Genomic DNA, 12,144 nt, shown 5'->3' with positions numbered 1-12,144 from the left:
AAGGAATAAGAAAACAAGGCAGAAAACCCGTGAGGAACAAGAAAACAAATGCAACAAAACAAACTTGTCAGATGAAAAGACAAACGAAACTTGTCAGATGCATGATGGTTTTGTCTCTTGTAACCCCTCTAATATTGGTTTATATTTGCACTTTGTTGTGTCATTTCAATATTTTAAAGTGGTTTAGTTGGTTTAAAATATGCTTTAATGTAAGAGGTCATGAGTTCAAATTCCATTAATCTTATTTTGTAAAAAATATGTAATTATAGAAAATTAAATATGTCCACTCTTCTAAGAGGATTTCCAATAGACTATTAATCCACTCTCTAAAAATAATATAAATAATTGACTCTTAATTATTTAAGAGTGACTAATACATATCATCTCCAACAATACTCCTCATATTTAATCATTATTTATTATTTTATTATTAAAATGATTAACTATTGTTATATTACCAATAGTGAAAAGAGATAGACTCTTCAATAATAAATTATTAATAAAAAATGAAATAAGGAGACAATAAGGGGGCATTGGTTCATGCAAGGATAACAGAATGGAATCAAGAAAGAGAAACAAAAAGAAATGAATGGAGTGACCCCAAATTTCCTTGTCTGTTTGTTTCAGTTCCACAAAGGAAATAATATATTTTTTATTCTCTTTATTGTTGTTTGGTTCAAATGAGCTAATAAACCAAAGTTGTGTTTTTAACAACGATTTCTATACTACGTGTCTGTATTAATGAATTAATCACATGTAATAAGAATTAAAATCAATTTGATGAGGACATCCGGTCCCTAAAGGTTGAACCGGAGTTGAAGGATGGGACCCGTAGAAAGCTAACCGAGAGGGAGGAAGGAAAGGGCGAAGAACAGAGCACGTGGGGCGTGTCCACTGGGACGCGAGGCATGAAGGACTCGAAGTCGGGGGAACAACCCAAGAGGTCATACACGCGGGGCGTGTATGGCGAGGCGCGGGGCATGGATCCAGCCTCGGATGAGAGTTCAGATCAGGAGGTCGAGTACGCGGGGCGTATGTCGCAAGACGCGGGGCGTAATCTTGACGCAGGGCGTAATCTACTGGGCGCCTCGCGTACTGAGTTCGAGCCAGCAACCTCAAGTTCAGGAGCACATCCACGCGGGGCGTAGCTCGTAGGCGCGGGGCGTATCGGACCTGGAGAATACTTCCTTCCCAAGTTCTTCTTGTTGAGGACAAGATTTGCCACCTTCTTTATTACTGTTTTGCCACTCTACTATTTACCTCTTTGCCATTGAACTTATTTACCCTAATATCTATCTTTATGCATTTCCTATTTTACCCCTAGGGCTCCTTAGTTGTTGGTAACCCTAGGGGTGGCCTTTTAGTCTTTGTCTTTGATTTGGAAGGAGTATATATTCTCCATCTTTTGTAATGTTGAGTAACTTTGATGAATATTATATTTTGAAGCCTCCATTGGAGCAAGGATTCATTCCTTTTGGGTTTATTCAACCTTCAAGTTAAGCTTGAGAAGTTTGTAATCTTTGTTGGTTTACGATTAAAACCTCCAGTCGATTTTAATCTACATCATTTGGTATCAGAGCCGAGTCGTTTTCCTTGACCGGAGACTTCTTCTCGGAGATGGTTCAACCACGTATCACCACCGAAGCCATTGGAGCCAATGATCAAAGGTTTGAAGCCTTAGAAGCAAATATGAAGGCAATGAATGACAAGATGATGGAGTTTGAAGAGAAGCAAGAAGCGGGTAGAAGAGAAATGCAACTTGCTATGGAGAGACTTGTTCTTGAGATTCGGAATAGCCACACTCAACCCACCGGAGACCTTCACCGAAAAAATGAAGAGGCGATCCGGCCTCCACCGGATAGACACCCGACGCCACCTCCTTTGAGAAACCAAGCACCACAACGAGTGGACCCTCGGGTTCATGAGGTAAGGCATCCTAACACCATGGTCATTAGAAATGCCGATAGTGATAGTGACGACGACCTATTTGATGATTTCGACTTGAATAGGATTGCTAGAAACATGGGTATTAAGCATGATGTCGGTATTGGGAATGTTAAGCATGTGAATGATATGAATATGCATGATGTTGTTGGTCCCATGCATGTGCGTGCCGGGAATTTGGATATTTTGAATGATGATGATGTAGGTGGTCATGGAAGGGGAAATTATGGAATGAATGATCCGTATGGGGGTCATGCTATTGATAGGGGCGGATATAGAGACGGAATGAATGGGAGAGTGGAGTATGGAGGACACTATGATAGGGATGATGCTTTCAAACTCAAGGTTGATCTACCTTCATTTGGAGGGGAACTTGACATTGAGGGGTTCCTTGATTGGTTGCTTGAAGTGGAGAGGTTCTTTGACTATGCGGGGATACCGGAAGATAGGAGAGTTTGGTTAGTGGCGTATAGGTTGAAAGGGGGAGCCTCGGTATGGTGGGATAATGTGAAGGAAGAGCGGAGAAGAGGAGGAAGGGAACCGATTAGGTCTTGGAGGAGGATGAAATCGATGATGAGAGAGCGGTTTTTACCACCCGACTACGAGCAGTATATCTACAGCTCCTACCGGAATTGCTCGCAAGGACCAAGGAGCGTGCACGAGTATACTTCGGAGTTCTTAAGGCTTTCGGCAAGGGCTAACTTATCGGAAACCGAAAGCCAAAAGACTTCAAGGTATCTAGAGGGGCTACGGTATAATATTCAAGACAGAATTGGGACACAAATGGTAATCCGGATTCAAGATGCAAGGAACCTAGCTTTGAAGGCCGAGTCTCAACTGAATGTTAGGGCACGTGATGGATACCGGATGCCGAGGATTGAGGAAGTTTGTGAAGAGGGGGAAGAGTCCAAAGAGGTGGGCAAGGATAAGAATGGTGCTAGTTCAAGTGGAACCAAGATCTTGAGTGGGGGAAAATCACCTAGCGGAGATGTGCGACCCTTTAGGACAGCCGCCCTTCCTAAGGGCAACAACCCGTACATAAAACCGGCTCCGTTTAAGTGTTTCCGATGCAACGAACCGGGCCATCATTCGAATGAGTGTCCAAGGAGGAGGAGCGCTAATATGGTTGAGCGATGTGATGATGGTGATTATGGAGGTAATGATGAGTTGTATTGTGAGCCCATTGATAGTGGATCATCCGGGGATGAGCGGAAGGTCCATGTAGTGAAGAGGGTACTGATGTCGGTTGAACAAGAGCATGACCCGAGGCACCAATTGTTTAGAACTAGAGGTCTAATCCACGGATTGAAATGTGAATTGATTGTTGATAGTGGAAGCCAAGAGAACATCCTTAGTAAAGCCGCTTTGAGCAAATTTGGCTTAGTACCCGAGCCACACTCGAAGCCATACCGAGTGGGCTGGATCAAAGAGGGGGAGAAGCTCAATGTCACTCACCGGTGCAAGGTTCCTATCTCTATTGGGGCCTACCACGATGAGGTTATGTGTGATGTGGCTGATATGGATATGTATCACTTGCTTCTTGGGAGGCCTTGGCAATTCGACCGTGACGCCTCACATGCGGGACGGGACAACACGTACACCGTTTTCAAAGATGGGGCCAAGTATATTCTCATACCGTTGACGGGTCCTACTAAGGGAGAAAAGAAAGCGGCATTGATTGCGTACCCTAGCCAGGAACCGACACCGCTAGAAGAGACCTGCGTTGAGCAGCCCGTCGGGTTGTTAGGTGTGGGTGAGCCGACCCAAGAGATGAGCATTGCTAGTGGGGAGAGCGGAGCATCAACCTTGGGGGAGAGTCATCCTTGTACTAACATTGAGTTGGGGCCCAACTCCTCTAAAGAAGGAGAGTATGATGAGGACATCCGGTCCCTAAAGGTTGAACCGGAGTTGAAGGATGGGACCCGTAGAAAGCTAACCGAGAGGGAGGAAGGAAAGGGCGAAGAACAGAGCACGCGGGGCGTGTCCACTGGGACGCGAGGCGTGAAGGACTCGAAGTCGGGGGAACAACCCAAGAGGTCATACACGCGGGGCGTGTATGGCGAGGCGCAGGGCGTGGATCCAGCCTCGGATGAGAGTTCAGATCAGGAGGTCGAGTACGCGGGGCGTATGTCGCAAGACGCGGGGCGTAATCTTGACGCAGGGCGTAATCTACTGGGCGCCTCGCGTACTGAGTTCGAGCCAGCAACCTCAAGTTCAGGAGCACATCCACGCGGGGCGTAGCTCGTAGGCGCGGGGCGTATCGGACCTGGAGAATACTTCCTCCCCAAGTTCTTCTTGTTGAGGACAAGATCTGCCACCTTCTTTATTACTGTTTTGCCACTCTACTATTTACCTCTTTGCCATTGAACTTATTTACCCTAATATCTATCTTTATGCATTTCCTATTTTACCCCTAGGGCTCCTTAGTTGTTGGTAATCCTAGGGGTGGCCTTTTAGTCATTATCTTTGATTTGGAAGGAGTATATATTCTCCATCTTTTGTAATGTTGAGTAACTTTGATGAATATTATATTTTGAAGCCTCCATTGGAGCAAGGATTCATTCCTTTTGGGTTTATTCAACCTTCAAGTTAAGCTTGAGAAGTTTGTAATCTTTGTTGGTTTACGATTAAAACCTCCAGTCGATTTTAATCTACATCACAATTACTACAACAATTAAAATCAAAAGATGATGAAATAGAAAAAAACTAATAAACAAATACATAAACATTCTATTTTTTTTAAAAAAATTATTTTAAAATAATTAAAAGTAAATACTAAGATCGAATAATAATAAAAAAATTCGGTCAAAGTTATTTTTTAAGGTAAAAAAATAAAAATAAATCTATACTATATATAATTACGGAAGCAGAGAGAAATGAGAAGAAGTGTTTTAGAGGTCTTTTTGATGAGTTGCCAACATAGTAAAAAATCAGATTAAAAATAAATATTTAATTAATTAAAAATAACAAATTTATATTTATAATATATTAAATAATTATTAGCCTATTAATTAAAATAATAAAAGAAAGCAAGAGTTACGGGAAGATGAAAAAACACAAAGCAAAGGAAATCCAAAAGTCACAAATAAACTTCTATATAAAGCATGATAGATAGTATTCCACCATTATATTCATTGGTCACGATAGATAGTATTATATTTCTGAAGGTAAATATTCGATTTTTTTCATATGTTATAGTTATTTTATTCTCAATTATGTTGTTGTTTTATTTTTATTAAACAATAGTTGTTATAGTTTCATCTTTCAGATTCATTTCTGTTGTTACCCAGGTTCTATACCTCTCGCTATCTTATCCATGTTTTCTTTTTATTTGTCTTTTTTTTTCCAAACTGATAGCTTCAATTGAAGAAATCCGACAGAAATAGAAGATGCATGAACAACTAAAACCGGAAAATACAAAAGTGTCAAAAATTACAAGAAATTCTTATGTTTCTCAAGGTAATTATTCGATTTTTTTTCATATGTTGTAGTTATTTTTGTTCTCAATTGTGTTGTTGTTTTCTTTTTATTAAACAATAATTGTTATAGTTTCATTTTTTAGAGATGAAATTCCATTTATGTCGTTACCCAGGTTCCATACCTCTCGCTACCTTATCCATGTTTTCTTTTTTATTTGTCTTTTTTTTTTCAAAATGACTAAAATAAAGATTTTGTCAATTTGTATTCTTTTTTAGTATATGTTGCTAGGTGTTATCGTTTCGATTACTAACTCTTAACTAAAATTTAGATTTTCGGCTTTATATGAACTCAATTTTTGGCTTTCTCAATTGTGCTGTTGTTTTATTTTTATTAAACAATTGTTGTTATAGTTTTATCTTTCAGAGATGAAATTCCATTTCTGTCGTTATCCAGATACCATACCTCTCGCTACCTTATCCATGTTTTTTTTATTTATTTATTTTCAAAATGACTAAAATAAAGATTTTGTATATTTGCATTCTTTTTTAGTATATGTTCCTAGGTGTTATCGTTTTGATTATTAACTCTAACTAAAATTTGAATTTTTGGTTTTTTATGAACTCAATTTTTAGTTTTAATTGAAGTTAGATTAATTTTTCTAATTCGGAACATATTGAAATCCACTCATTTTTTTAGTTTGAGTTTAGCTAATTGATATGGATTGTATTTTTTTATTTTTATGCATTTTGGTGCAAATAGATATAAAGTTTCACACGATAGTTGTTCATTGAAGTTTGAGACATATTAAATAAAATATTAAAGAGATATTGGAATATTATACTTACAATGAAGTTTATTTCAATATAAATTATGTTATATTATTATTAATATTATTATCAAGAAGTTATTTTTTTCCCAATTTTTTAGACAAGGAGATTGTAAGCGTCTAATACGCTTGATAAGATGTTTATTCTTGAAGAATGTGGATTATGCTAGATACGAATTCAAAATCAAGGTAAATAAAAATAAATTTTGATGCTCAAAATCCTAAAAATGTACATTAATTATGGATATTGAGATAATTGCTTTTGCAACATTGGCTTATATAATTTTTAACTATTATATTATGGTTCGTACAAAATTGTTAGTATTTCAAGAGTTTTTAACAGATGAAAATGAAATATGATCATAGGACAAATTATTGAAAAATATTAATTAAGAAAATATTATTATTTGAATCTCTTCGTATTCTCAAATGTTGAGCATAATGATTCTAATTAATATAATTAATTTCACATATTAATTATAAAATGCTTTTTTTTTTGTACTGAGTGGTTACAATTGCGATTTAATTCTATTTAACTAAAATTAATTTATGGACTTAATACTTCATTAAGAAAAAATAAAATGTTTAATTAATAGGAAAAAAATATTTTCACTCTCCTCTTTATACGCTTATGTAGACATTCTCTCTTATTTAAAAAAAAAACGAGAGGAAGATGGTTCTCTCCTAATTATCTTTTTCGTCCCTTCATTTTTTTTTCAATTCTTTTGTTTGTTTTTCTTACTTACAAAATTCAAGAATATATAATTATTAGAAAATATTAATGAAGTCAAATAAGTGATATCTACGAGTATGGCTGATATTCTATATAGTGAAAGAATGAAGAACAAATTGATCGAATGTCTTGATGAGATATTACGAGATGAAAATATGAGAAATCATCATCTTAAACTGATTCAATTAGATATATTGAGTTATTGTAGCAGAATGAATAATTGAATTCGAATACTTGGTGATCATGAAATTCCATCAACCAAAATAATTATCATCAAGATGAATTTGTGACTAATTCTTACAAATTTTATTTTTTTATATGTAACATATTGAATTGATAAAGTTTCTTCATATGCAACATTAGAAAAGTATTGATTGTAATAGTTTATAGAATAATATATTGATTGTGTTTCCATTTTAACATAGATTGTAATTCTTTTGTATTGTAGAAATAATATTTAATTTTAATTGTAGTTTAATTCAATTTTTGTTTAACCTATATTGTAATTCTTTTATATCGTAAATATAATATTTAATTTTAATTATAGTTTAATTCAATTTTTGGTTTTTTTTATTATATTCTAATATATTTCTTAATTAATCTGCTATTTTATTATTATTGTTTCACAGAATATTTGGAATATGAAAATGTATTGAAATTCCTAAAAAGTACAAATCATTGAATTTTATAAAAATAAATAAAGCATTCATCTTTAGTTAAAATTCTATAAAAAAAAGTAGTCAATTATTTCTAAAATTAATTTAATTTGAATTATCATTAAAAAATATATATTAATTTCAAATATACATAATATAAATTTTTTTCATAGCATGATATAAAATTATTTAAAAGTAAATATGTCAATTTATTTATTTATCTAAATTATATAAAAGTTTCATATCCCGTGCATCGCATGGGTTTTCGACTAGTATATAACTAATAACACAACATAAAATCACAATCCAAAGTTCATCTCTTTATTTTCTCATCTCATTTCATTCAAACTTCATCTCCAACATCACTTTCAAGAATCAATCCAAGCTTATTGTTGATTTCCAACATCATGTAAGTTTTTGTTGATTTTAAATACATAATAATCAATTGCAATTGGTAATTATATGTAGTTGAAGTTAATTCTAAGTTAGTTGAAAAATATAATTCGCAATTTACAAAGCAATTTAACCTAGTAAATATAATGATTAAAACAACCACTAACAAAAAGAAATAGAAACGGTCTGTTAATAGATGGAATGCAAAGGCTTTTACTGATTTAAGGAAAAAAGGCAACTACGAGGCCGTACCAACAATTGGAAAATTGGAAAATTACCTTCAACCCCGTAGCTTTGGATTCCTTGATCCGAAGGCTAACCTAAGGATAAGGATATTATAGACAGCTGAATAATCGTTTAATTCAGAGCAAAAACCAATATATAAAAAAAAAAAAAAAATGAAATGAATAGCAGAAAATATATGAATATCATTTGGCACTAAATTCAATTAATTTTGCGGAAAGAATCGCATTTCTGTATATGAAAATTAATGTAATAGAAATCTCCAATTTCAATCGCCACTTGCTTCGATCTTCTTGTTCCAAAAACATGGATCACTTGAATTTGAAATCAAAGTAAGAGCAAGTTTTAGATCTGAGTGACAGGAAGATTGATGCTTTCGCCTGTAATTTTTTCAATGTATGAAACAATTTGTGCTTCTCTAGTTGAAGCAAGTGAGTACTCATGTGCTCTGGTTATAGCTTCTCTATTGTAGTTTGCAGTCTGTTGGCGTCTCCTTTCTTCTTCCCTCTCTGACCTCTCTTTTTCCAAATTTTCTATCACTTGTAACAACTTATTATGCAACATTTCTTGGTGATCCATCATTTGCTTCACAAAACTTTCCATGAATCCAGCCATTGAACTCAAATTTTCCTTCAATTTTCTCCTTTTCCTCTTCTTAAGTGTAGCAGTGGAAATCTCCGACACATGATTAATGGTAGCCGTATTTTGGGCATCAGAAGCCGTTTGAATATAAATAGCTTCAAGCTCACCGAAAAGTCTGTTTTTATTCTCCAAATCCTTGCTTTTGTTTACCTCAAAATGTTGCTCTTCATTTTCGCAATGTTGCTTATTACTGAGCTGTTTCCTGGAAGCAAATTGAATAAACTAAGAGATATGATATGATATGAACAAGTGAGTGTGAGTAAGCTCCGAAAGAGAAAATTACCAGAAGGGTTGTTTGATGCAGGTAGAATCTTGCTGCGGATGCCAACCAGGAAGCGTTACTTGGGGCGGTTCTGGGACACTTTTGTGGAGGTCCAGCTTGAATTTGACCGGAAAAACTGGTGAGTCCGGCGGCGGTTGTTGCAATTGAGGGTGCAATAATGTCTCATCCTGTTGGTGAAACAATTGATGAGTGAAGGGAATGGAATGACTTAGATTTGGAATATTGGGGAAGCAGCAATCTTCAATTTGCACGAATTGCTGGCTGTTCTGGATCTGATCTGGAGCCTGCATTTCGAAGAAGACGACCCAAGATGATGATGATGATAAACGGAAACCCCAAAAGGAAGATGATTAGATTTAGATTAGATGGAACTCTAAAACTCAACACTAATATGCGTAATCTCAACAAATAAAAATCCTAGCTTAAATTATTTGTTATTATTTTTATGGCCTTGGAAACTCTCAATGAATCCAATAATAAAAAATAAATTTGTACTTTTTGTATTTTATTCATCAATGTCAGTTGCTTCTTGAATAATTAATACATTTTGTTTTGTTTTCTCTTTTGCTATTATTAATTTTTACTATTATGTGTGCATATATATTAAAAAGAAAAAAAACATTTTCTTCTTTAAAAATAAAGTAAAATCCGTATTGAGCGTTGTTTCTTTTTCCGATGTAATAGCCGTTGAAATAATAAATTTATAATTAATAAAGTCTTTAAATTCACTTATAACCATTAGAGTTATTTAAGTTACTTTAGAATAACTTACGAGAAGTTATGTGAAGTTAAATTTACTTATTAGAAGTTAAGTTAAATTCTTAATTAGTCATTAAAAGTCATTAAATTTATTTATTAGGTTTGTAATAGTTATATTTCATGTACTATAAACATAAATTAAAGAGAAATAAAATTAAGTAAAGCTTTCTCCTACCTAGGAGTAAGCATGGTCCAGTTCGGTTTAAAAATCGAACCAAACCGAATAGAACCAAACTAAATAAGGGCAACTTTTGTAAACCGAACCAAACCGAATTGCAATTCGGTTCAGTTCAAAACAAATCGAACTATTCGGTTTGGTTCGGTCCCATTCAGTTCTAAACCAAATTAGAGATTTATTTACATCTGTCAGTTTTGCTTTAGTTACAAACTAAAAAAATCTTGAATTAATGTAGTCCTGTAACATTTTTTCATAATTCTAAATTACAAGTTACAAATTTAAAAAAAATCACAAAATAATCTTTCTGTAACTTTTTTTTCATAATTCTAATATAATTCATATAAAATAATTAAAATCTCACCATAAAATTCTATTCCAAATCTATAATTATTAATTAATATTAATAGTAGAGAGATAGAAAGTGGAGTTAGGATTGGGTATATGGTGGTGTGAAGTAGTGTAGTGAAATGCAGTTCTTCCGTTTTTGAATTTTTTGTCTGCCAACTTAAAAATGTTTTAGTTTGTTTTATAAATTGGACTTAGTAGTAAATATTGTAGTGAGCTAGGTTGGTCTAACTAAATTATTATGATTAATTTAGGTTTAATTATAGTGGGCTGGGTTTAACTAAATTATAATTAGTTCGGTTTTTTGGTTTTTTCAGTTTATACACCCAAACCAAACCGAAAACCGAAGTTGTAGAAAAACAAGAACCTAACCAAACCAAATTGCAATTTGGTTTGGTTTTTGGTTCGGTTTTGCTCATCCCTACTCATATCTTTCTTTCACTTCTTATATTCTTCTTTTTCTCTCTAACAAATTGATATCAGAGTAAGACAAAAATTCTCTTACCATGATGAATGGAATGATCCCATACAAACAATTGTCAAAGGAGAACTATGATAATTGGTGTATTAGAATGAAGGCTTTGTTTGGTTCTCAAGATGCATGGGGAATGGTAGAAACCGGATATGATCAGCCAGAGAATGAGGCGAAATTGACGGCTCCTCCAAAAGGAAATTTGAAGAATTTAAAGAAGAACGACCAACAAGCACTCTCTCTAATCCATATGTGTCTCGATGAGAACACGTTCGTGAAAGTTTCGACTGCAAGAACAACAAAGGAGGCATGGGAGATTCTCGAAAATTCCTTTAAGGGGAAAGTTAAAGTAGTCAATGTGCATTTGCAAACCTTGAGAAGTGAGTATGAGAAACTCAAGATGAAGGAGTCAGAGAAAATTGATGAGTTCTTTAGTAGAACCTTGGTAATTGTGAATCAGTTGAAGAGATATGGAGAAAAAAAATGGACGATGTTCTTGTGATAGAAAAAATCCTCCGTTCTTTAACTTAGAAATTTGATTACGTGGTGACTGCCATTGAAGAATCAAAGGATCTAGAGACTATGTCTGTAGATCAACTCTTGGGTTCGTTACAAGCCCATGAGGACAGATTAAAGAACAGAGAAAAAACTGATTCAGTCAGTAAGAAGAAAGAAATTCTAAGTAAGAGCATCATTAGCAATGGCATGTTGAAGAGAGCTTCCTATATTAAAGCCAATTATGAGGAAATTACAATGGTATGTCTTCATCGACTTTTAGAGGAAGATATTGGACTTGATAAATTTGCACTTGATCCATACAAGAAATATATAAGCAATCAGTTAGATGATGCATTGCTATGGGCTGATGAGAATTCATAGCCTTTAGAAAGAGACAGTGATGAGGCTAACGAAGATGAAGTAAAACCAAAGAATAAAATTAGTGCAAAGCAAAAGGTGCAACATTATGAAGTATCTAAAAAGAGGAAGAGGCTTAAAAAAGAAGTCAATGCATCAGGCAAGAAGCAAAGCAAGCCTGTGGAAGAAACAACGAAGGATAAAAGTGGTGCAGAAGGCACTGGGAATGCCTCTAATGATAGCAATTCTCAATCATCTGCTGAAAAACATGTCAAGGAAAAGGAAGTTTCAACACCAGCGTATGGTAAAGACGTTGAGCATCTAAAACCTGTAACCAAATCACGTGGGATGAGTGTACCTCCAGTAATTTACAAAAAAATCAAGCATGTGCCTGA

The 12,144-nt window shown here is 34.5% G+C and overlaps 1 protein-coding gene across 1 annotated transcript; it reads right to left on the bottom strand.

Moving 5' to 3' along the window:
* Window positions 1-8,382: 8,382 nt before the first annotated feature.
* Window positions 8,383-9,540, bottom strand: LOC136204078 (uncharacterized). Its single transcript, XM_065995263.1, has 2 exons — window positions 9,141-9,540; window positions 8,383-9,059 (listed from the first exon to the last, which is right to left on the bottom strand). The coding sequence occupies exons 1-2, from the start codon at window positions 9,428-9,430 to the stop codon at window positions 8,561-8,563; spliced, it is 789 nt and encodes a 262-aa protein (XP_065851335.1). The 5' UTR covers window positions 9,431-9,540; the 3' UTR covers window positions 8,383-8,560.
* Between the last annotated feature and the right edge of the window lie 2,604 nt (window positions 9,541-12,144).

This window comes from Euphorbia lathyris, chromosome 8 (genome assembly GCF_963576675.1).
Source record: "Euphorbia lathyris chromosome 8, ddEupLath1.1, whole genome shotgun sequence".
Classification (NCBI taxonomy): Eukaryota; Viridiplantae; Streptophyta; class Magnoliopsida; order Malpighiales; family Euphorbiaceae; genus Euphorbia; species Euphorbia lathyris.
This window is presented reverse-complemented; position numbering and strand designations above follow the sequence as displayed.

Excerpts from the sequence above, each read along its gene's own strand:
- LOC136204078 (XM_065995263.1), bottom strand. The coding sequence starts at position 9,430 with ATGCAGGCTCCAGATCAGATCCAGAACAGCCAGCAATTCGTGCAAATT. Across the intron at positions 9,060-9,140 it reads TGCATCAAACAACCCTTCTG|GAAACAGCTCAGTAATAAGC; the intron begins GTAATTTTCTCT and ends ATTTGCTTCCAG.